Genomic DNA, 27,347 nt, shown 5'->3' on the forward strand with positions numbered 1-27,347 from the left:
CGCCTAGAGAAGATACGGCTGGCTCTGTGCAAGCTGAAAACGTTGCTGCAATCTCTTCTGCAATGAGTATTTGTGTTTGCAGCAGCTACAGCAATCATAAGAAACAAAGGGCTGGCTCATTGTCTGCAGCGGAGTCCTCTCCCATCGCCCTGCCAGCGTTCCATCCACGCTCAGAGCCACTATTGTCTTCAGAAGTACATTAGTCCATTGTTTTGCTTTAAAACACTGGAGTGACCATCCTCTAGCATATAATTCTTCCTGCTTTTTGGCAGAGAGAAAGGAAAACACAACAAAACAGCCAAGATCACACTCGACATTTGAAGGACAAAGGACAGCGTAACACAACACCCCAAACGCAACAGCGGCAGGGGATGAGCTGCTGCTGCCACAACCCCAGGGAGGACTTGGCATATGGACGTCCTACCACAGGCAGCAAGATACTTAAGTCTTTTCAGAAGGGGGGTGGGGTAGCCCTGCCAGGCAGCCATGTCAGCTCGGCAGTGGGGTCTTTCATGTCATTAAAATTTAAAGAAATTTTTAAGAAACAAAATGCCACATTGAAAAGAAAATAACAAGTAAAATAGAATCAAAATACCGTGGATAGTGCATGAAATGTGGTGAGAATTATTTTTAATGGTTTGGTATAAGCAATGGTCAGTCTAAAATATAACCTCTGCTTTTGACAAATGAAATTTTCATAATCAGGCTGCATTAAAAACAAAACAAACAAAAAAAATCCCCAGAAAACACAAGCAACAACACCCTGAGTTCTTTCCCAGGTATAAATAACACTTTTGGAATTATTTTTAGCTAAATCATTAGACCTCAACCTTTGACCGGACATTTTGAGCACTTAACACGTCACCAGTCAGAAAAAAACCTATAATTAAAATTTGCAGCCAATGAAACAAGTAAGTAGGGCAACAGCGTTATGTGTGACACCACTTTGCAGCCTGATGCCACAATCCATTATCTATGCAATAGTTCATCTTCTTGGAACTTTTTCTCTGAATAAAGCACATAATTAGATTATTTTAAAATCAAGATTACTTCTGAATGGAGGGAAGATTTTAATTATGCTTTTACAAAGAGAAATGAGGGAAAGCAAGCTGGGAGACAAGAAGGTGGAGGAGTCCTCTTTCACCCAAAGGTGGGTAACAATCACATCCTAGGATACAGAACTATGTTACAGTGATACGATACGAAGCCAAATTATCTTGAAAAGAGGTGTTTAACCCCAGCAGACTGAAACAGATTGACTGGGAGCAGTTTACCATTCACGGAAACACAAAGTATTATGTTCAGGCGTCGGTCAGGATCACATTCAGCTTTTCCCATTTCTGAACAGTGCACAAGAATAAAGGAAGGACAAAACCAAAATAAAATTCAGTTTTAAGATGACAGGCCCAAACATTTCACAAGGCTGAGATTGCTTGCAGTAGCAGGGGACTTGATTCAGAAATCTTCCATATCCATTCTCTTGGGCCTGTACTTTAAGAGTCATGTGAGGGTAACAGCTATTTCTTGTCAAATAAAACAACAGTAACACACTATGGAATAAATAACTGATAATTTAAAATAGTGTTAGCTATCACAGAAAAAATGCTGATGTCTAATTTTGAACGGTAATATTCAGATGCTGTATCCAAGCCACACACAACTCCACTTCTTATGACAAGTAATGGTCATAGAATGAGCAATAAATGTCACTAATTTTTCGTATCATAATTCCGGTAAAGGACAGAAACAGATTTGTGCATAGGCTGGTAAATTTTAAAGACAATTTTGCTTTACCTACAGAATTCTGTCGACAGGCAATATGTTTATGAGGAAATTCACTATCAGAGTGCTAAAACAGGATAGATGTAGACTTACTTAACTCCTGGAAGCTTGAGATTTCAACCTACATTCCAGCAGGGGTTTTTCATGCTTTGAAAAACCATTGCAAAATTCAAGACTGAAGATACCTTCTGCTCAAAAGAGGCTCAGCGTTGGAGAAAAAAGAGTGCTACAAACTGACTTGAGATACCTTACATGCAGAAAAGTGTTTTGCAGAATACAAATGAAATGACAATGCACAAGAAACCGGAAAGTGATTTAAAAAAAAAATCTTGTTTTCAAGATGTGAAAAAAAAACCTTTGTTGAGGATATGCATATATTTTAATGCAATACTTTTAATAGCATTGACTACTACTAACTTTAAATTTTGTATTTCATAAAAATCTAAGGGAGATGCTTTCAGAAGGGCTCAGAATGGAGGAAACCCTCCTGCCATGAGGTCACAGCTGTCAGCTTCAGTGGAAGCAGGAGCAAGACTGTCACTGGGCACCTTCAATGTGTACGGAGTGCTGCAACAACATTGACTAATCATTGATAGCTGTCATTATCTAAGGCAGCTTTTAACGATTTCAGTTGACCAATGGAGAAATTGAGGCAAAAAAGAAAAACCAGTGCAAGAAATGAAACATTAAAGTTACTAATATTAAAGGCAGAGTTCTCAATTTTCAAACAATTTTCATTCCTTAAGATCACTACACCCACTGAAGCTGGTTCCCTCAAAAACCAGAACAGCTTACTGCATCACAGCCGTTATTTCCATAGCAAACCGTCCAAACAGATCAGGATAATCAAGACATATAGACTGAAAAATCCCTACAGATATCTTTGTTTACCTTCTTCCTCTATACTAATAGAAAATGCTTCTCTGAAGCAGGAACACTAAAACAGTTAAAAACCTACCCATCAATAAGCATTTCAGAGGGGATTAAAGAAGCCCAGAGCTATTCAATTTAATCATCAAAGCACAACATTGTTTTTGTGGTTTTTTGCTTCCTATGACTGATGCATTGGATGTATCACTTGATCTTGTCTTTCAGACTCATGACTCCACAGCTAATAATGTCAAATAGATGTATATAAGCACACACACCACAAAAACATCAGCCTGGGAAAACAAACAAAAGGAATACAGAATTATTGACATCAACCTCAATATTCGTATCAATCCATCCATACCCAAGCCACCAGCATCTCTGGCAAAAGTGTATCATCATTAACAGCTGAGTTTAAAAGATCCTGATACGGACTTTGAAATGCTTGCCTGTGATGAACTATTTCAAAATTGAGTTGTCTCAACACCATATAACATAGATGAGATCGGCAGAAAAGATCAGAGTGAGCTATCCCTAATATAAAATGAAGAGACCAAATAACAGGGCAATTTGATGAGAAGAAAATTAATACTTACTTTGCCATTGATCCTAAACAATCTATGTTTGTTAACCTTGAGGACATTGCCAAGGTGCTGATGTTTTTAAGGAAGCTTCTTGTCAGGGTGGTTTGAAGACCACCACACCTTCAGGACATCTTCTCCGCTTACTGCTCCAGTGCTGAGAGGTTTAATTAAATCTACTGCTTTTTTTTTTTTGTGGAGTTGCTACTGGTTTCTTCTTTTCTTTTGGAATAACAGGTTTAGGTTATGGCTAAGGGCACCAACCCCATGGCATATAACAGTTTCATTCTTTATTTAAATCAAAACAGCACAAACTGCTGCTAAAGGCCTGATCCTGCGATTTTCAAACACTGAAATCTCCTACTGCTTCAATGCAAGAAGAAGAACACAATAAACAGCTTTTATTTAATCTAGCAGTGGCAGTCTGGTCTGCTTTATCTCACTGCTGTTCCTCTGCTGCAGTTCTGTGGTAATAAGGTAGACTTGTAAGCCTGAAATTGCTTTATATTTTCAAAACAGTGAATTTTGAATGATCAAAGAACCTAACACAAACTCACAGGGAAGGAACCTGTGACTCAGGGAACATTTGGGATAGATCCTGTTCTCGGCGTACACACATAATTACCACTGACACCAATGTGTGTCGTGCCCATCAAAGACAGAAAAGGAACTTAGTGATATGCCATCCTACAGCTGAAGTACAGCAGCAGGATAACCAACCCAAGAAAATAACTTAAAAGCTAATGACATTGCTGAAAGGTCAGATAGGATTCATTCTGAAACGCTGGCATGTTTGAAATCTCGCTGCACTTCCATTAGCTGCAGCTACTCTGAGAGCCACAGGATTAACCAGGGACCAACACAAACCTAGTTTGAGCTAAGGGACATGTTTTACACCCTACAATATAAAGCAGATTTCCAAACTGTGCAAGGATACACATACATACATGCAGCTGACATGATTAAGTGTCTCCAGCAATACAAACATAACTCTGACCTAAGCAAGCATCCTATTTTTTGCAATCAATCTCTCAGCATCCCTGTTGCATATTTGTGACAGCATATGACCAAAATAACCTGCAGTATCTACAGTCAGAACATTCACACATCTTTGTATCTGAGAGCATGACTGAACAAATCTGTTTAACAAAGATCAGTTTCCCCCCACGAGGCAGCTATAACAAAAACAAGAGCACAGAAAATTTTACCAAATAACTTCCTCATAGATAAAATGAAATAAAAGAAGTTTACACAATGCACTGAAAATAAAAGCAGTGTGGAAGTGCTCCATATCATTGTAACTGCTTTATCGATGTTCCCAAATAACTTAGAAGTACTGATGTTACAGGAACAGAGAAATACATCTAACGCTCCACCCCTTCCAAACAGCTTATCCAGTCTTGGAATAATTACCCACAGAAAAGATTTTAAACTCCTTTCTTGTGAAATCCATCGGCTTTCATCAGGTATCAATATGAAGTTGAGAGTTCTCTGTAGTATTGAATGTTTTGTGAGCTTCACAGAAAGCAGCTTGATGAACTTATTAAGAAATTTAGGAAGGAACTTCCCAGCCGCAGGCCAGCCCCGGCAGGCTAAAGGAGCACTGTCTTCAAGGGACTGGGTGGGCATCTCCCAACGTAGGAAAGAGGACGCACGGGAAGCAGACGAATGCAGGGAAAAGAAGAAAGCAACAGAAGGACAAATCCGTGGTATAAGATGAAATGATAAGGTTTTGCACACCTCATCTGAAGGCTCACTAAATAGGTCTGACTTCAATAAATGTTGAAATAAATAGAGCGTTTCCTAAAAATACCAGTGATTGTAAACTTGAAATCAAAATACATCCTTTTTTTTTTTTCAGCACAAAACGTGGTTTGGGAGAGATACAAGGATTTTTTTTGCAGAGCTCACCAGCCTGTGCTCTCCCCAACACCTGCCCTTCCCAGTCCCCATCGGGGTAGGTCCCAGGTTCACTCTTTGAGCGATCGTGCTCCACTTTGGTGTGATGCTTCCATTCTTACAGTTACTTGCTTTTCTAGAAGACCAAAATTGCTTTTTACACTTACCCTAAAATGAAAGGCAGCCCTGGAAGGTTTAACACGAGTCAGTGCAATATATTTAGCTTCACCTTTGCCTAAGCGCAGTGTTGTGTGGCAGCAAACAAGGCTCTACATGTTCAGCAGCACTTGTTCAGTGCAAAGGCCTTTGAAATTCAGCCCAGGGTGTGCAGCATCTGTTAGGGGCCATTATGAAAACTGGCAACTCTACAAACCCAGGATTTGCTTTTCAAGTAGAAGTAATTTAATTGTTCAATAAATAAATAAATAAATAAAAATTCATTCAGCAGTTTTCTAATGCTCTTGGACCGATCGAGAACAGCAGCAGCCAGGTCCGGGCAGCCTTCCCGCGACCACCCTCATCAAGGGCAGGAGGCAGCATCTTGCCCTTCGTCAACCTTCTGAACAAACTATTTTAATCACAAAGGTCTTTGCAGCCCTAAATAAGTTCTGTTATCCCATTTCTGGATTTGGCTCTTGGCCTCCTTAACATGGGAAAGCACCCCCGTTTTGTCCTCTTACTTTCCAACAGCTTCCTACAGCCCACATAACACAAGCACACCTTTCCATTCTCTCTACGTAGCTGCTGAGCCCCCCTCCCTGGGAGGTCACCTTCCTCTGGAGAAGTCTCCCCTGCAACCAGGCAGCACCAACAAATGCCACCCCAGCGCTCTACCTTCACCCGTACTGCCGGAAACCCTTTCCCCTCATTTTTAAAGTTTCCTCCTTGCAGTGCTCCTTTGCACAGCAGGCACAGCCCCTCCTTCCCCGCAGAGCCACGTCATCCCGGCGTTCCCAGTGCCGAAGCCTCCAAATTCATTTGTATTGGCACATCCCAAAAGGTGCGGCCTGACACAGATAATTATTTTTTCCACCCTCCAAGGGCTGTTGTGTGGATTAACAAGGAAACTTTTGTAAAACGCCCAGAAAGTGCTATGTAAGCGCTAAGGATTATTATTAGAGACTAAAGTGCTTTGAACCATTCTGTGGCCATGGGGGGGGAAGAAAAAGCGAGCTCCTAGTGCCAGGAGCCAGCTTCACTTCTTGTGCAGAACAGCAGCCCCATTTCTTGGTCTGTTCCACCTGCACCTGTACCCATCGGTTCATTTTGACTATCTGGATCTAACATGCTCTGACCTGACACTCCCAGGCTTCACAGACGCCACGCATTAGCAATTCAGAGACACATTCAGCTGCACCTTGAATCACAACAATTGCTCCCGACTAAGCAGTAAATTAATTCTTTGTAAAATCATTCATTTTTAATAGGCATGAAACGTTAGTCCAACAAACCATGTTCTTTAACCACATTTCTAAATATATTTCCAGTTTAACTGGTTTTTTAAACCTAACAGCATTTCTCACTGACATCTTCTTTAGCAACTGCAGAAAAGAGGACGTTCTGAGCACAGGACCGCGGGCTGGAAGCTCAGCGCCTGGGACCAACTCTGGGCTGATCCAGGCATAGCCACAGCACGCCATCTCTGCCTTACCTGTCTTCTATACAAGCAGAAATTGATATACTAGTATCAGAGGAGACAGACTGGTGAATGCTTGTAAAGTGCCTGGAAAACATGAAGCCTTCTGTGAAAGCAAACGTTATTATGCAATATGTTACCTGGCACAGAGACCCCTTCATGCTGTGGGAAATGAAAGCATGCAAAATATAGCATGTTAATTTTTGTACATTGAAAACAAATTAGCTTTGGGAGAATGTTACCAGGAAACCCATTTAACTGCTGCACTATCAGTTACATACTCTATTCTCACATATTTTATTGTCAAACTGGACGATCAAGTCATCAGACACTGGATCAGGATTTTCGATTCAGGGGCTCTATGCCCTGCTTTTGCTGCCTTGGTTAACTCGCCAAAGGTGCTCTCCCACTCCCCATGTCTCTTTCAACTCATAAAATGGAAATAATGATACTGATCTCTTCTGTAGAGGACTTTCAGATCTGCTTATGGAAAGTGCCAAACAAAAGTGAAATATTACTATTACACATATGCATAATCTGAACTCTCTTGAGTCTGTTCCAGCTGCAAACTCAGCCACTGCGAAACACCTCAAGTTCTTTTGGTCCTCTTCAACAACAGCTTGGTAAAAACGTTCTGCAATACTCTCAAAGCCAGCAGATGTACTTTTTTTTTAAAATTAACAAATCGCACCACTTGCCACTTTAATTGTGTCCAGGAAACACAGCTCTTGACTGTAAAAATGGCAAAAGGTGAAAAGATAATGAATTGACGGTAACATCTCTCAACACATACAAATGAAGAAAACTGAGGTCAGCACGTGCTGCAAAATCATGACAGATTGCACTCCAGAGGAGCACAAAGATGAGCCAGCACTATGAACTGATTTATCTAGGGATTAGTCAGAGGTCACTCCTGCAATAGTTTACGAAAGCTCATTGCTTAGCTACCAGCAGGACACCTCACATGAACTCTAGCTTCCAGCTACGACCATCCTTAACCCTTCTTTTGCCTAAAAATTATCACTGCATGTTTGCAGTGATTACCTGATGTTGATTACCGCATCTGCTGTCTTGTACCCGTAACATCATAAAATGTCAGACCCAAAGTGTAAGAGACTATTCCAAAATCATCTGTTCTCACCAGAAGGGACAATTTCCCTTTTCATTCTAATTTTAACAACAGAGCCTGAAAAGTACCATCTCTTCTCAAGGTAAGTGTTTCATTTAAAAAGTCGTATGTCAAAGCCGTAAGTCAAAGAAGGCCCTTGTGTGTTTGCACAGTGCCCACCGCAGCAGGCTCTCATTTCGTAACTGGATGCAGATCCATGATGGGTTGTTAATCATCCCCCTCCTGACTCCTGCCACAGGAGAATGGAGTATCCATTTATCAGACACTTGGAAACAAAGCAGCAGCTGATCAAACTTGCATTTTTATAAGAGGACACCATCTTGGGATGCCTGGGATAACTGGAGACTGTCAGTCAAGGTGCTTTCAAAACACCTACTCAACAGCTCACCAAGCTCCTTTTAAACAGAAAGTGATAGAAAAAAATCTTCCTGTAGCTCAGAGCCATCAGACACATTCCAAAAATCTGACAAAACAGAGAGGCAGCCTGCTTATTAAAAGTTATTTAATGAAAAAGATACACACTACCATTGAATAAATCATTACACTTTGTCCAAACAGAAAAAGCAAAACTTTGGAGAATGATGCTTTAAACACTGTTGCCTTCTGTCCTGGTATTCATTGAGTTTTATAGGGATGTCATCAGTACGTAATTCTGTTTGCAGATGTTACTTTCAACTTGCGCTTTGCTAGACAACTTTACTAATTAACCAGAAGCAAATCTCCAAGTTAATTTATTAAATTGAAAAGCAGTGAACTCCGCTGTATCTGGCATCAACCACAAGTAGAATGGAACAAACCAGACCAACAAAGTGCTGATAAAAAACCCCATTATCTTAATTACTGCAATATACCCTTACTAGGCAGGTGAAGGGATCCTGTGTAAGAGTGATTTAGAACTAACAGTGTTAGGAAACTGATAATCATAAGTCTCATACATTAATGCAATTCTTAACAGTTTCAAGAGTATAATCATCAACATCTCCTCTTACTGCAAAGCATCCAGTTAAAAATGGAGGCTTCTACTGAACATTACAAAGAAAATGAGCTGCACCTGCTGATGGTTATGATTCCTACTGAAGTTGTAATGCTTTAAAAAAAAAAAAAAATCTAATACTTGCCAACTGATGTTTTGCCTCTGTTTTCATAGTTACCACAGAGGGGTAACTGTGAAGACAAAATTTCTTTTTTGTTAATAATTTGGAAATGCTGACCTAGAAAAGCAGTACGCATTGTAGTTCAAAGGGTTCAACACATGCAAACACCCACATGCTGACATTGTGGTTTATATTTCTGAGACAAAATAAGTTCTTCAATAATAATTTACTTCCTTTTAAAACACTCGTCTGTCCCGAACCGGAATACATTTGCTCAAATGAAGCAAGCTATCCATGCACAATACATTGCCTATCTGTGAGAAGAGAGAGACCTCTGAGTGCAGGTCCCAGCTCTTTCCAAAAGCACAGCTTGTTACAGCTGCTCCTACAGCACCACAGCAGCCCCCAAATGCCCTGCAGAAAAGCCCTGTGGCAGGGGGGAGCCCCTCGGACAGGTCCCCACCCAACTGATCCTGCTCCCTCCCGCTGGTTCACGCTCCCAGATGGACCTCCTCTTGCTCGGACAGAGGAAGAGATCTGCTCTGGAACCGTTACACCTGCGGTCTGGAGGATCATACAACCCAAACCAACAAAGTTATTGGTCAGTATGAGGTGTACGTAACCCTAAGTCTAACACAATTTAAATGCAGTTGTGAAACTAGTTCATTGCTTATTTTGGGCACAGCAGAGGAAAGGTGTTGGAAATGAAGCTGTCCGTCTGTGCAGAGGAGCTGTAGGAGATGGAGAGAGAAAAGGAAAAAGGCACAGAGATACAGACGAGAGGGGGGGAATAGAAGGGGAGAGCGGAGGGGGGTGAGGGGAAGAAAAAAAAAAGACAATAAATAATAATCCAAAATGAGATTAGTCTTAAAAGAGCTGTGCACATTTTCCTGTGCTGAAAAAGACAAGCAGCTACTGAGCAAACAGTAATCACTTATGTGATTGTCAGCTGCAGGTACAGACGAGCCATGTTCCTTTTCACTAACCCTCCACTAGAAACTGTTGTTGAAAGAGGAAATAATGGATAGCCAGGTGGGCATACCACTTCACAGCCCACACATACCACACTGTTTCGCTCACTCTATGCAGAAAATTTCACATGCGAAGGTATCTTTATGTGCTGCTTTATACTGCAATTAATCCCAAACAGTTGCTGAAAACCACTTTTCACCAGCCAGATGTGAGCTTCATCCTGTCATTCCAACAGTCAACATTTTTGCACTGTATTTTTTCTGAAGACGCAATGCAAATATTTGGTGTACAATCACCAGCTTTCCTGATTGCTGTCATGGGGCATTTTCTATGGCTGAAGAAGACCACACAGATCATTTAGTTACAATCATGCACGTGGAAAGAGTTTCTCAGCCACAGCAGAAGGAGTAATGAAGCTGGCAAGAACAAATTCTAAATCATTAAATCATAAACTAACAAGAAGACTTAAGGAGTAAATATTTAGAACTCCTCACTGAAGCCTTATGGATAGGAGCATCATGACCAATTATTCCAGTGATCACTTAAACATTGAGTTGGGAAAGATTAGAAACAACAGAAAAATAAATCTCATCAATTACATGCATAAATGCAGATTAACGCCATATGAGTAACTACCATATGAATATTCAATGCAATTATTAAATTGTTAATGAAATACTCACAGACAATCTGATTTTCATTTTTAAATAACCAGTTGCAGAAACGTAAATCTGCACATTTTTTTCTTTAACTTCATAATTCAGGAGTAAAAGGTGATTTGTTCAGACTGTAGAAAGAATCACTGAAGTTAAAGGGCAGGACAACTGATTAAGGAATTGGAAACAGCATTAGAAAACAAAATTCAATGAGCAAACCCAGTATGTCCAAATGACAGAAAAAGTTCTTAAAGACAAACAAGCCAAAAAAAAAAAAAAAGAGAGAAAAGGAAATAAACATTGGGAAACAAAATAAACAATGAAATTGTTACTTCAGTGTAGAGGAATTTTTTTCATTTTCATTGTGTGCTCAGATTTCATTCTGCACCTATGAAAGTACTGTCAGTTATTCATAAAAGAATAACAAATTGTTTATAACATGTTGTAGACACACAAAGGAATTAATTCATTAATGCAAAAGGATTATTTAAGATCATTTCCATGCTTATATAATTTCTCATCATTTGTTTCAAAAAGGAACTTCTACCGCATCTTATTTATGGTTATTCAGGACAGCAGAATTGCTGGAGGGCGCAGCAAGAGCTGAAGAGCAGGCAATTAACACAAGAAGCAAAAACCACAGCAGAAACTCTAGCCAAAATCCCAGCCCTCTGAGTCTTCCTCTGACAGCAGAGAATGCAGATGGTGGCAGATAGAAATCTCCACTGCACAGGCTTCAGCTAACAAGTACACAGAATACGATACGGCAATCTGAAATTTCAACACAGGTAAGAGGCAAGCCCGCTCCACACAGTGGTTAGAGGCAGCTCGTAGAGAGAGATCCCTCTCCAGCCTCATACTTCCACTTGTTAATATTAAGAACAAAAATTCTGGGAATTTGGATTACATCCATCACTGACATATAATTGCAGGTCACTGTACCGTGCCTCAGGCGTAAAATAAGGCTGATAAAATTTTGTAGAGCTTTTAGAGGGACTTGAGTAGCAAGTCTGTTTAAAACAAGTGATCTAGATCCGTAAAGCAACAGTGATCTAGACTGAAAGAGCCACAATGCAGATGTGACTGTCATAACACACAGTTTTGCCTTTATATTCCCATACCAGATTATATGTCTATTTTCTTAGCAGAAAGGAAGTAAGGCAAATAGCTCTGCCATTCCACAATGCAAATGCAGGGTATTTTTGAAACATTGGCTATTTCGAAATTACCCTAAGTCATGAAATGTTGCACTGTACTGTACTGTTTTCTTTTGAAATTATCTATTACGTGGGTATCGTGAGTCACCATATTCACGTATGCAGCTGACTAACTTCACCGCATATGGAGCATTTTATTCATTCTAGCTGTCATACGGGTTCTTAAATGAACAGATAGCTAATTTCAAAGATGAATATTTTATCATTTTCAACCCATTCTCCCCTTGCTTCCCCCTCCAGCTTGAGGGCCACTGCAATTAATCCAGAGGTCTGCCACTGTTTTACTTGATTAATTTGATCACGGGCTGTATTGTCAACAAGGAAAACTGTATCAATAGCTTGCAGCTAACCAGTGAGGATACCAGGGACCATCTTGTTAACCAAAGTAGCCCAAAAGATCTTTATCCTAGAAAAGAAATATTTCAAAAGCTCCTCAAATTGGCAGGCTCTTGGGGTGAAGGGGAAGAAGTTTCTAATAACCATTCTCCTTGGGTGACAAGTTCATTTTCATGCAATATTTAAAGAAACGAGGATTTCCTGCGCAGCTGTTGCAGTGTCCTTAGAGACACTGTTTTCAGGCACTCTGTGCAATCGTCCCTCTGCTCCCTCTTAATTCTAGTCAACAACAGCCACAGGCAGATTATGTAGCTGGGACTTTACCAACATGAATAGGAGCCTATAATAGCACTCATAAGCCGAGTGATTTCTTTTCTGTTGTCAGTCTCACACATAAATATGAAACAGTTAAGAATCTGGCACTTTTCTCTTTAAAAATCCACTGATGATTAAAAAGTATCTTCACATTTTGCTAATCAAATTAAAACAACATAATCTTATAAAGCACTGGCTAATTTTAGACCTAAATACTGACAAGATCTGTGGTTATTCCTGTTACCTGTCAGTGGCCACGATCTCCACAGCATTCATAATGCTTCACTGTTCGCTAACTTAGGCAACTTATCCTCTTGCGAAATGTACTAAAACACTCGATAAAAGACAGATCTTGCAAAGTATTTCATGAGCTATAAATTAAAGAAAAGCCATCGGCCAGAAATATTAAGTCTTATTCCTTTTAGAAAAACATTGAGTTCAAGACTTGTGGTCTACAAACCTGGCCATCTGCTTATACGCTTCTTCAGCCACCGCAAAGATATGTGGATCCATATCCCCCATATTTTGGCCACTGTACGCATTGATGATATCTTCGCCATAGATAGGCAGTTGTTCATACGGATTTATGGCCACTAAGACGATACCTACAAAGGAAATCAAACAAAAGGAATTATTAATAGTTGTATCAAAATAAAACAAACCAAAAAATGGCTTTAACACCAGCTATTGTTCTAACCTTTCTAAAAATATTAACTGGGGAAGAATAAGGATCTGATATTACTGATTTCAACAGATATTTATTCTGACCACAGATTTGTGTACAGAAAGTGTCAGAAGAGTTTACTTCTACCCTGCTTCAGGAAACACACCAGGGACAACTTTCTACGTTTTCTCTCTACCTGTCTTCTCTAAAGCTGGCATGCAGAAACAACCAGATTCAGAGTGTGTCGACTTGAAATACAGCCTGCTCAGTGCAGTAAACCAAAGAATGTGCATTGTACTTCCCTGTGTTTTACTGTGAATTACAAATGATAACGTGATTTGTGAATTACAACTACTACATGGCCTCGTTGACTGTCAGTTTGGATATGTGAAGTGTGTTAACCCTTGTTATGCTGTGCCCAGGAATAACATCTTCAGTTTTTGTAACAAGCAACAAATTAGAGTCATGGTGTAATTTGGATTCCAGGGCATCTCTACCAGTGAGGCAGGACAACCTCCTGCTCAAAGGGATCAAAAATAAATACGTGTAGACATATTTCATAGGGCTGATACACAGTGGTACACAGTCATGCCAGGAAATTAAGTAATTACAACTCTAGAAGGCACCATAAAACCCTCATCTCACACATCTGTGTGTATAACCACTTATGCTTTCCATTTTCTAGTTTTTCCATCCCAATTAAACACATATCTGCCTTTTTTAATACCACTCATTACTACAGCATTTCTAAACTCATGCCATCCTCTTCCCGCACAGGAAAACTTGAGTCTCACACCATACATCCTTCCTAGCCACAAAATGAGATCTCAAATGCTTTTGGTACGATTTTCTTTTTCATGAGAAACGAGGATTGCTCTGCCCACAGGGATGATTTGGCAAAGATTACTTATATCTTTCTCTCCTACAGCATTTACAATGGGTAGGGAACCCTTATTTGCTCCGTGCAGGGGTGAAAACGCTGATCACTGCCACATGAGACCCAGCCTTGTCAGGCAAACTGTGCTCTCTTGACATGGCAATTCCTCCTCATCCTGACAATGTGATAAGGGGAAAAAAAACCCAGAAACTCTAATTTTAACTGTGGCCATTTTAAAAATGGAATTTCTTCGTACATATATATTTTGGTGCCTAAAAGCGACAATGCAGGTGCAGATGGCTACATAGTGACTATGGAAAGCATGCTTGCACATGCTCCTTGGACAAGCCATCCCTGAAGAACCTGCACCAGAAGCATTTCCATAGCACTCAACTCGCTTCTAAATTTACTCAGAAATTCACAGGCACACACACACTTCCTCAATGCAGATCCCAGCCCTCTGCTCCACACGAATCACAGTGTTGTGATGTCTATCTCGGAAATTTTCCATGGAAAAGCTGGGAGAAGAGAAGTGAAAGCATCTATAGCCTGGCACTGCTGCTGGGCACATCATCCCATTTTTAAATCCTGTCATGCGTTTATAGAACAAGCACAAATGATAGCAAAAACATTAAACAACAACAGAATATCTTTCACAAAGAGATCTGAGAGACTTGGATCTGTTTCCTCGAATATATGGCAAGTTTGATGGCTAGACACGCCCAGGTAAGTAGCGTCGGTGTTTTTCCATCAGCCATGACTTCACTGAAGTGACTCAGGAGCTCGAGTGAAAAGTCTCTATAAAAATTTATGCCAAGTTCTAACACTGTAGTGATGAGCCAAAAAATAAGAGGGGGGTTAGGGAGGAGAAGGGACCTCAGTACTAGCAGGCTCCAGGAATATTTTCGGTGTCCGTTTTAAACATCTGCCCTTTGTAACTGTGAAAAAGCAGTAAAAAGTTAAGTGAGGCCGAGCTGCCGAGCCAAGCCTCCCAGGCTTGCAAGTCTAATCAAAGAGCCATTAAAAAAAAGTTGTGCGAGGCTTCAGACAATTCCCTCCCGCTTTTGGCTACATTGGCAAAAATAAACCCTTCACCTCAAAACAAGCAGTCCCATGACAAGTCTGCAGCACGCTAAATCATTTAACTTCAGTCGTGATCTGTAAAAACAACAAGCAACTACCATCTGGGAATATCCAAGTGAGTTAGGAATTATATGCTTTCTATGGAACTTTTAAATTAGCCTGTCTCACAGGACTCTAATCCAGATTAATTTATATACAACTTCTCTTTATCTCCACTAAATCATATTGCTGTTTTAAGAAATATCACGGGCCTTCCCAAATCAGATTTATGTGTGTTTTCGTTCCTACAATTACACTAAATTAAACTCTGGCTACTCTTTTTGCCATTCTTCTTAGCTAATTCTTTTATCTTGAACATATTCAGCCATCTGTGGACAAACTGGATATTAATATAAATAATTTATTAATTTAAATTAAAGTTTGCTCTCCTGCAGAGCAGGTATTACTTTATACATCTGAACTAACCAGGGGTATTCACTGAGTTTTCATCACAGCCATAGCAGTTCTTCCATGTATGCGTTCAAATTTTCCTTTGTAACTTTTCAACTTCCTTCATTAATTCTTCATTTCATATTCCCAACACTAAAGCAAAGTTATAAATCACCTCTGAATTGCTGGTGAAAGGCTGACTTGAAATTAAGAAATCGGGAGGTTTTCTGTTTAAAAGTTTGGATTACTTCACAGTGAAATTTTAAAGAATTTAATATCCATTTGACATATTACACTAAGGACAGCATGGTTGAATTAATTTCTAGTGCCATGGACATCCATCCGTCCCAGTTCTAGTTCTGCTGGTTGAGAATAATGTTACCATAATTCTCTTGGTGGATTAAAGTGTTTTTAATCTCCTTTGGGCTAAATCAGCTGGGTTAGCTCAAACCACCTTCACGGGGTATTTAAACTAACCTGGCTAATGTGTGAATCAGATTAAGGAAGCAAATACAATTCCTTCCGCAGGCAGAGCTCTAGGGCAACAATCTCTGCAGAGGGGAAGGAACTTGCACTCGGGATGGGAACCGATGGAGCGGTTTGAAAGGTGAACGTCTGTGGCCAAAGGATCGGGTTTTTAAAGGCCAACACGCCAACTTTATTTTCCTTAGTTTACAACATAACATACATATGCCTATATCCTAAGGTAATACATCCATAGCATACTGCATGCCTCAGGTCACCGTTAGCATTAAACCTCCCTCACCTGCACTTTGACCACCCGGAACCCCCACGCTACCAGAACCACGTGTTTCTAATAAACCCACACGCAGTTCCCAGAATCGCCACTTGAGACTTGTTTGGAAGCAAAACAGCCAACCAAGCTCCGCCATCCCAGCCCGCTGGCAGACCCATTCCATGAAGAGCTAAAGGCCTTCCAGCCCTATGAGAAACCACGAAACCAGCCGAACCCACAACTAAAGCTGCACTAGAGAAAACATGAAAACAACATGTTTTCCCAAACACAGCGAAACAAAACTAGCACACAGCACGTTCCTTTTGAAAGCCTCTTAAACGATGCTAAACACAGAGCATGTTTGCAAGCAGCCGAAACACAAACCGGGCAGGCTGTCTTATGGGGGGGTATGGTGGTATCAGTAGGCACGGGACGACGAAACTCAGACTGAAAACCCCTTACAAGCTCAGGCCATGAGACTCCAGTTGCACAAAAGCCCTTGCACAAAACGTTCCCCCATCAAGAGCTTTGCCGTGGGGGACTAGGGACAGAAACACAGACAATGTCTAAACTGGGGGAACTGAGGTGGTTTCCCAGTGCTGGGACCGGAACATGCACCCTCAGCAAGGGCTGCCCAGAGAGGCTGTGGTATCTCCATCACTGGAGATACTCAAATACTCAGATTCTTTGACTGGTCCAAGCCCTGAGCAACCTGATCTGGTCAGACCTGTTTTAAGTAGGGAGCTCCACTGAAGACTTCCAGAAGTCCCTTCCAACCTAAATTATTCTGTGCCTCTAGTCATGCTCTGACTGCATGATGGGATGAGACGTGGGTATGAATCATCTCCCACTCCTACGGGAATGAAGGCTGGCTGCAAGCAGAGGGAGGCAAAGTCTGATTCTCTCCCCCGTGGTCTGGACACTGCTGAGAGCAGGACTGGGAGCAGATGCACTCTGCTGGGCATCCGCAGATTAGGAATAGCCGGAGTGAGCAAAATGTGGCAGGATTAATGCCTGCAGTCTGCCCAACACAACATGTTTAATGTGCTGGTTGCCTTAGCTCTCCATACCCACCACCATGGGTGGAGCTGTAACAGTGACCAAAAGAGGGACAATCTGACCCTTGGCATACTCCATATGCAGACCAGGACAGGACAAGGCCTTCAGCTGCAAACCACAAATTCCTGCTTCAAACACCTGCAGTCGTGATTAGCTGGTATCTGTCAAGGGCCACCTTGCAACATGACTTCCCTGCTCTATAGTTTGCAAAGTAGGGCGAAGTACAATGAAATTATAAACATCAAGTCTAATATATGATGACATCAAGAAAGCTCAATATACTCTGGCATGCGACACCCAGAACTGGGACTGCCCTACAAAAGTCTGATTAGAGACAAAGTTAAATTGCGTATTTAAAAAGAAACGATGGGACATGTTTTCTGCTGGCATAAACTGAGCTACAATGAATATGCAAATGATAATTTGACTACACCTACTGGAAGAATGTGTCTTTGCCTTAATCAGACAATTATGAGAAGGAAATTTTCAATATCTGGTTTTTAGCAATCACGTCATCATATTATGTTTTGCTTTACTCAGCTTAAAATGTAAAAAATCCACCAATGACTTAAACTGTTTCTTATGCACTAACACAATATCCAAAGTACGTATTTGAATATTTGAAAAATTAACAAAAGGTTATATTAAAAGTTAGTAATGTGTTTTGACTAAACACTGAGATTTAAAAGAAATACATGCACATACAGAAAAAAGCCCAGAAACATGAAATCCAAATTTTAAGCCTAAGCTATCTCACAATGTTTCTTTAAAATAGACCACTCGGCTGCAATTTTGAACCTATGATGAAGTGATCATTAAAGTAACTTCCCCCATTCTGGCCATCTGAAAATATCACAGGCAATTACAACTTTGCGTAACCTCTACTGTGAGTTCAGTGGTATTTTTAAAACCAAGATTGTTCATAATTGTGAACAGACAAGCACTGGCTCACACACTGTTACAAATTCAGTCCTGTAGTGCCACTGATTGGAAAACATGAAAAAGAAAATAAACTGGTATCTTCCGTGCAGAGATAGAGGAGCTCAATGCAGAGGTAGGCAATAAATCCACCAAACAGCATGGGTAGCCTCCTGCACCTGCACCGTGTGGAGCTCTCCTCCAGCCCGTGCCTACCTAAGCAAGCCTATGGGGAACAGCAACCAGCCAGGAATCCCATTGGCAAGCTGAAATTGCTGAATACACATTTTATAAACAGAGTCCTTTGGGAAGCTAGAGAGATACAAAGCAAAGTCCATTTTCTCTGAACCTTAATACTTTCAAGTCTACGTGATGCACTTAATGACCACAAACACAGGGACTTTCACGAGAACAGCCCAACATGTCCTATCATTAAATGATTTTAAGTTAAAAGCATGCATATCAATCATCAACTTTCCTTTCCCCATCTACAGCATTCTCTGTAAAGATTATGGTATGAAAAGACAGTACTTGCCACAATAGGTATAGATTAGTTTAGAGTCTATAAATCGAACTTTGAGGTTATGTAAAACAGCAGGTTCATGGAGATAACTGAGCGCTGTGAGGTCATTTTCACCAACAAGTATGTCAGGGTTTCGCAAGGGCGGGAGCTCCTTGGTCTTCGGATCTAGGCAATATTCTAGGTCCTGAAAATCAAATGGAAACGCATGCTGAAAGAGCTGGTGCTTAGGTTTCCCCATTCAGTCCCTCCAACCATTCTTCCCAGCAAAACATGCCCAAGTTACAAAAACACAATGCGAGATTTAAATTATCTGGTGATTTAAGGGAGCAGTTCTTTCTCCAAAAACGTCACTTAAAATTTCCCAAAAGGGTTTTCTATATGCAACAGGCAACCATAAAGAGACCTCATCTTTTTAAACTATTACTTAAGCAAACCCCTTTCTTTTGCTGTCAAATCTTCTTATTAAATAAAATGAAATATGCTATATCATAAATATAACTAGTTTTTCATATTATTTTCCTCTTGAGCGGAACAGACAGAGGAAGCAGACTCCCATCAGTCTATAGCCAGCTTCACACACAGTAATACGACACAAGAACGTTGGCAGAACGCCACAAAGAACACACAGACTGAAAAAAATGCTACTTACAATTTTTGCAAATATAAATTAATCTCTAATGTAAATGTTTTAATTGCATCTGTCTCTAGATCTAAAATTACTTTATTTACCTGCTATTTTCTTGTCCCACACAATGTGACTTAATTGGCAAACACCCCCATTCTGCAATACTCGAGGGTGCAGCATCACCACACAGCCTGGAATATGGGGGGGGAGGGGGGCGGGATTAATCTTGTCACGTTAGCAAGGTTGAACTCAGCTTGCTATACATCAAATGTGAGTGGGTCAAAGACTGAAACGCATTCAAGTAAAATATTTTATTTAGAAGCTATTCTATATATATAATCTGTTCTTTTTAGTTCATGGCTATGTAGGTCTCTACATGAAAGTAGGATCTAAGTTGATCACCGGTAAGAAGAAAAGAAATTAAAAATAAATATTTGACCAACTGCAATACATCTTTATTTTCCACAAGAAGATCTGAGGGATCACCATCATTATATATTAAAATTAAATAACCATTTAAATGGCATGAAAAAAATGAACAGGCCTTCACTAGAAGTATGTGAGCTTTTCACAGATTTGTCATCATTTCTCTACACCTTATACAGCATCATTTTTGTAATGCTCTTAATCCTTGCCCCTTTTTATCTTTATTAATCTTCTGATGGTTATGCTCGACTTAAAAGACACAATTCTTTCTCTGCAACACTGTTCTCCTAGCAACACTGTTCTCACTGGAATATCAAACGAGGGCTATAGCTTTAACAGCCTAAGTAGAAAAAGATGATGCAACTGAACGTAACAGGCAGTTGGATAAAAGCAACACATTTTATTTTATTTTTAAAAATCAAGCAAAATAGATTTTTGTAAATAAATAGTATAATGCGTCACACAAAAAAAATACTACTCGAAGTCAGTGGACAAGAATAATTGCACATACATAAATACGGATATATTCTGACAATACAGCTTCCTGTGTTAGATACATCAGTCTCCGGTCAAGAGCAAGAACAATCAGCTTATGAACAATATGTAGACCTACCTTGCCCTCTTCAAGTCGAAGTTGGAGGACTTTATCTCCAGGTTTATAATCTTTGAGAAGTTCTGCTGACTTCCAGACCTCCTCTGGATCAGGGATCCAAACCCTGGCATACTGCAATACAAAAACAACAACAAAAGATCAGTGACTTTTTGTTGCAATATAGTTAAATCATCAATATACGTGACACCAAAACCTTTTTTTTGTCTTTTTTAAAATACATGTTTAACAGCCAAACCCTTAAGCAAGAGACAAGTTAATTAGTACATCTGAGGTGAATCAGTTGTTCTGTCTATTGATAAAAGGCTACACAAGCTTAATTTTATTGCCTACATGGAAAGAAAAGGGCATTTTCCATGCAAAATAATGTTCCAAAGTACACATTCAATGCTGAAAATCTACAAAGAAAAAAAATCATGTTTTCAGAGAGATCAAAAACTTGGCTATCAAAAAAATTACTTGGAGAAACTCTTCTGAGCAGATTCTAAATGGATTTGCAACATAACATTAGATAGCTTTTTTTTCCCCCTAAGAGAACACTTTGGCATGTCTGTGTTAATTCAGGCAAAGCTACCTGATCTCAAGCTCTTTCCTTTGCAGTTGCAAACAGGGCAAGTTTAAAATGGATTATCTCCAGAATGCCAAAAGAAAAAATCTGAAAAGATTTGCTTGAAAAGGCCTCCAAATAATAGAAAAAAATAACAAACTAGCATTCCAGTTAACGACCATTTTCACCCAAACTTTATTCATAAAAGTAACCCAGAACAAATGTATGACTTGTTTTTAAAAACATAAAGAATATTCATATTTTTAAATGAGTGAAGATATAATGGTTATCTCATATTCAAGAATCAATTAAAGGTGTATGGAAACCATCTAGTTACTTATACAGTTGCAGATACATGCAAATATGTACATATGATAACAGCTCTTGAGTAACACAAGGAAAAGGCTAGGACATTTTTCATATATTAAAGCTTCTGGACTGATGTTCTTGCAATGCCTAGAGAGCACTGAGATCATCCCACACCCATCACCTTTGCAAACAAAACAGCTTCTTGGCTTTAGAGGTGCAGCCATGTTGCAAAACATTCCAATCCACTAAATTATTTCAAAATAACTGTAATGTATTTCTCAAAGCACGGCATTTGATGCAGAGGAAACTGCATTTGGTCATACAGCTTCATCACCGAATCTTACACAACTTATTTTTGTATAGATCTTCTGCCTCAAAGAATGCTGAAGCTTTTCCCCTCTTACTAACCCAGTTTTCTCACTACTTAAAATGACAAACTTCTTGTTTTTGAAAGATCAAACTTCATATTGCCTTCTTGTTGCCAGGCGGGAAACAATAAAATGTGTTCAGCAAAGGCCGCGGGCTGGGGAGCGAGACCCAATGGGCCGCAGCCCTGGCCCAGGAGAGGGGCGCGCACCTGCCGACAGCTGGAGGCTGCCAGGGAGGCGCAGGGCCTGGAATTATTTCGAGCTTCACAAAGCAATTTGCTCCCCAGGATGCTTCTCAAGAACAGTGCACGTGGGTATTGTACAACAGCCTCGGTCAATGGCTTTCACCCTTAGTACATCGCAGCCTTTAAAGCACTGCCGCTGCCTTCATCTAGAAAGCTCCCGAACTCTTGAAAAGTTTACGCCATACATGTAAACCAATTCTCTCTACCGAGTGAAAGGAGAAAAATAACGAAATAAAGAATTAAAAATTCACTTTCATTGTTCCCACTACAGAATATGTTATGCTCCCACACCTGGTCTTGCTTCATCTTCACTGGACGTGTATGCCGGCCCTAAGAATCTACTTTATACAAAGACAAGAAACTTCGTTCTTTGTAGTAAATATGTGGTTATGTTTTTTTTTCCTTTGAGCTTTACTGGTTTCACATATATTTGCTCGTTTTCAGTACAAAAGTGCAGTATTACTTTATTACTTACATACCCTCTTCCCCACCCCCCCCAAAAGATAGGAATATTGATGAACTATTTGAAAAATGAAAGAATCCCAGAACAATTCTTCAGTATGTGCTCTTGCCATTCACAGAGCACTGTATATAACAGCAATGGAGGCCAACAAAAAGGCACTGGAGCAGCCTGGAGATTAGCAGCAGAAGCCACGGTTTGGGCGCTTGGATTATTTGTTTGTTTTCAGCCCTGCTGTATCCACAACTCGCAGTTGAGTTAAATGAAGGTGTGTGCTAACAAGTGTATGTGCCAATGCAAGTACAAACCTACAGAAACTACAGAATAATTCCAAAATAATTAACCAGGACGTGACAACAGAGGTGCAGTATTAGAGTCAAGCAGTGCTCTCAGGAGCAATGTCTTCTTTCCTTTCCACTTGGTTTTTAAACAAAGGATTCCCTGTAAAACTTCATAAACGCACAGATATCCAAACTCATCCCAATGCACCTGTTCACAGAAGTCTCTTTTCTTGAAAAAAAAAACCAAAAAACAAACTAAAAGTCAAACCCCTGCCAGACGGCGGGAAGTTGTTCAGTTTAAGGGAAAGATGGCACCCGCGGCGGAGGGCCGCCTGCGCACCACAGCCTGCCCAGGCCTCCCTGACCCCCGCCACCGCGGCCGTTCCCCATCCCCCATATTTCTGATGGGATGCTGCTTCCCTCTCATCACAGGAATTAACAGAAAGCAAAGTAAGTGCAATACGAAAGAGGAAAGCATTTAAATACTGTCTGGCAAAACAGGTTAGCAGGCTGGTCTCCTCCAGGCTACACAAAGAAAAGTTTCCTGATGTAAAAAAGTCAGCAGCCTTGTAAGGCACAAATACTGTTAACTTCAGGCAGCAAATGCTGCGTAGCAGTTTCTAACTACATGATCTATGCCAGCATGAAATAGGCACCTTTAATTTATTCAGCTGAAACTGTCCATTTTCTACTGCCTAGAGAAGGGGAAGAGAAAGCAGGAAACAGATCACCATAGAAACTGGGTTACTACAGACAGCTGAACCTTCCACATGAGATAACCCTACAGATGCTAAAGTCATCCTATGAGCACTGAGCTGTAGCTTTTCATCTCTAGCATCATTGCCCAGCCTTAAATCCCTGCCAAAGAAAACACCTGGTAAAAAGAACAGGTGGGAGGAAAGAGAGAGATGTTCTAATTATAAGCATTGAATCATTTCACAACATTCTCACCTCATTAATTTAGCAGAATGATTTGCAAAATCAGATTTTCATTCTATCTTTTATATAATCAGTTGATGTTAAAATCCCATGGCTGCCTAGCCTTTAGTGGGATCCCACTGCATAGCAGAAAACAGAGCACCACCACTGGTAGAAACAGGACCAAGGGCCTCTCTCGTGGGAAATACCTACTCTAGTATGTCTACTATTCATCCCTCTTTATTGACTAGTACATAAAATCAAGTTTATGACTACATTAAAATAAGACTAAAATACGATAAACTTCTAGAGAATTCACTGATTTACAAATCAGCCTTCTAAAACGGGAAGGAAATTCTAGCCGAAAAATGCACTGAAATGACATAAAAATTACGGCAAGAAACAAATGAACTTTACTGAAATTGTGCCTGATTATGGTCAATGAATATGTACCTCTTTGCAATAGTTCAATGTAAATTTTGAACCACCAGAATAAAACTGCTGATAGGGGAGATAACAGTATGATTTACTTAAGGAAAGGCAGCGAATGAAATTTTAAGTAAATATTGTTACCCTTCATGATAACCCAAGCTTACTGATAGCGTCACTTGCACTTACATTTCAGTATTGATTTGGCTCTAATAAACTTAGCTTTGCTACCCAGGTAATAATCCTGTACCTTCTCTGCAGGTATGTTTCTGGCTCACCACTGATGACTCCTTCCTCTCCTCATCGGAGACGGAGGACTCGAAGAGGCATGAGGAGGACATGCAGCCCATCCTCCCACCCTATGTCAAAGCCACACCATCATGCTGGCACTCAGGGCTGGAGACAGCAGCCAGCTATCTCCAGCTGAGCATTCACAGGACCATCACTTATTCTAAACTAGTTAAAAAAAAAAAATCAGAATGAAAATGTAAGGCACACAGATGAGAGACCCTTGAATTCAGAAGGAAAACAGACAAATAAATGCATATTGACAGGTCTATTTTGAAACTCAGTTTCTTGCCTAGAGTCTTCCAGCCTCAGCAGACTGATACAGGAACCCCACCACCTCCTAAATCACATGGAAGTGTGGAATCACCATACTTTGTTCAAGGAAGGACAAGCGGGGCTGCTGAAAGGCAATGACTTAGTGATCGCTATGTAGTGACTCTAGAAGAGTTCACAGCAGAAAAAAATACAGAGACAAGTTTTCATTTTTCACTGGCAGGTCAGAAAGCTAGCTGTATTACCACAATTTTATATAATAAGAAAATATAATAGGAAATCGCAGTATTCTCTCATACCTCATGATTTCATCTTAGATCACATGAAGAAATCAGCAGACTATAATAATTATCTATCAAATGAGACCATATGACTCACAAAGCCTCTCTTCTGAGATATTAACCTCCTGAAGTACTAATTGACATTGCTGACAGAACGGAATTAGCAATGCAAGCGGCTCAGCAGTCGCTTCAGCAGTCAAATAGTTTTCCACTTCCATTGCACAATCACAGATACTGCAGAAGGAGATACAGCTATCTTCCTATCTTAACAGCTCTTTTGATAAGAGCTGAAAGAGTTCATGAAATGATCTACAGCCTAAAAAGAAAAGGGAAAAAAAAAGGAAATTTCAACTCATAAAAAGCTGTCCCTAGTTTCTCAGCAAGATCTACCCATACAAGTGAACTTGTTCGATTTTCCCTTCAGCAGAGATCATCTATTTATTTACCTACAGACAGCCTCAAAAAACACAGACTTTCAGGTGTTAACCATGAAAACTTACGAGAGACACTGCCCCTCTCTCTTTCAAGGATAACCTCATTTTTAGGTGGAAATAAAGCAGCTCGTTAATGTCTGGATCAGAAAGATACCGTCAATCCTGGCAGCACTAGCTGAGGGAGCCAATGGAACACATGGTGAAAGTCAAAGCTAAATTTGACCAAAAGCATTCAATGTGAACCTGCGGCTCGCTGAACACGGCCACCTGGAGAGAGCAGGCTGCATTAGGCTGGAAGAAGAAAAGTGTCAACGTTAGCGAGGCGCAACTACAAAACAGAGCACAAAGTTGTAAAAGTTCACACTGCAAAGTGTTAAACTTACCGATGCAAAATGCTAACTTATTAGAAAAGGATTTCCTGAGCTGTGTGATTTCCTTGCAGGAGGTTGCTCTGAAAACATAATTTGATACTATTAGAATAATTTCCTTTCGGCTTTATATTTTCACTTATACTTGGTTTATGGTGCCACTACCATGGATGATAGTAACTGAGCCTAGAAACACTTGAAACAGAAAAGTTTACCTTTTATATTAACAATAAAAGCAGATGCATGGCTGGGTGAGTAACAGGTCGAACACAAGTCTTAACTTGACCAACCTGGATCCCCTAGAAAGAGATCCTGATCACTCACACACGAAGCAGGAAGAGGTCCCATTTCTTCCACTGCTGAAACCACCAAAATTTCTGCCATCTGTCCTGCGATACGCAGGCAGTCCCAGGGAAGCATCACATTTCTATTAACAAAGCGATGCTGCTGGTTGCAGTTCAAAAAGAAAAACAAGACTTTACTCTCCTTTCATAAAAATGCCAACTAACCGGGAGGGATTGTAAAGTAGAGCATGTAAATGACAAGCAGGCTGCTGCAAAACCTCTGCCCGACTCATCTAAACTCTTCCTATGACGTGAGGGAAGTGGCATCATTAACTTTGCAAAAGAATCAAAACAGGAATTATGGATTTTCTTAAAGGCAGTAGCATTCTTTGGGCACGGAGCATATTTTCTGTCTTGTTGCTCAGCAACAGCCATTTATATACCTCTTGTACAGTTTGAGGCCTGATATTTAGAAAGCATTAATTTAAAAAGACATTTATTTCATGATATATAGTGGGGAAAATACATATGACAATTTGTATTAATGTTTTATCTGAAAAATAATCTCACATAGTTAGTTTACCTAATAGGAAGATCAAAAGTCCCATGTTATCCCATAAATCTCTGACTCGTGGGAATTCCCTGCGCGGCCACATGTGGAGCTCCCAAACGGCGGCTGGGAGACCGTGGTGACCCAGGCTCCCAGTTACCTAAGACACCACCACTGCGAGCTTGCATTACTGACGTGGAGTTCGCAAATTTGGGTCGAAGTGCCACAGCACTGAAGGTCAGGCAGGTAAGGCACTGCATCCTTCACCACGCACAAGGAAACCACTTGAATTGCTGCTTGATGAAAAAGAATCTGTTGTACTTGAATACTTCATCTCCTGTATAAATATCCATTACATTTGACTCCTAAGGATATAAAAGTTAGAGGTTTTTTTTTTTTCTTTTAAGCATTTTTATAAGGCATTCTGCGTATTTAGGGCCTGATGACTTGTAACACCAAAAACAACTTGTACGTTGTTTGCCAAACATGCCTTGATTATACAAGGTACAATCAAAAACTATCAGCATCCCACGAAGAATCACTGCAGCAAGATTTACATCTTCAGCCACTGGGAAAATGTCTGTTGACTCACATTTACCTGAAACTTCACCTTACTTCAAAGTGACGCAAAAAAAACTAAATCCCAAACACAGGATATATATATGCATGCTACTACAGGCAAATTTGATCAGCAAACAGAAATGTAAATTTTTTTATTGCTTTAAATATTACAGTTATTAGCAAGCTTTCCACTGACATTCAGAGAAAATGATCACCCTGCAAATCTACACAGACATCAAGGTCAAAAAACCCTGTTTTACTTTTACTTTAAACTACTACTACTTTACTTGATCTCCTTCTATGACCAGGTGACC

General features: G+C 40.2%; 1 protein-coding gene across 1 annotated transcript in view; it reads right to left on the bottom strand.

The window, feature by feature from the left end:
* MYO5A (myosin VA (heavy chain 12, myoxin)) overlaps positions 1-24,344 on the bottom strand; it is a gene marked incomplete at its 3' end in the record, with an annotated part of 74,271 nt that extends 49,927 nt beyond the window's left edge. Inside the window, 4 exon segments of the mRNA XM_009577166.1 lie at positions 12,948-13,092; positions 18,789-18,960; positions 20,441-20,551; positions 24,273-24,344. Of these exon segments, the coding sequence (XP_009575461.1) occupies positions 12,948-13,092; positions 18,789-18,960; positions 20,441-20,551; positions 24,273-24,344 (500 nt within the window).
* Positions 24,345-27,347: the final 3,003 nt, after the last annotated feature.

Source organism: Fulmarus glacialis, unplaced genomic scaffold (genome assembly GCF_000690835.1).
Source record: "Fulmarus glacialis isolate BGI_N327 unplaced genomic scaffold, ASM69083v1 scaffold49150, whole genome shotgun sequence".
In the NCBI taxonomy this organism is placed as follows: domain Eukaryota; kingdom Metazoa; phylum Chordata; class Aves; order Procellariiformes; family Procellariidae; genus Fulmarus; species Fulmarus glacialis.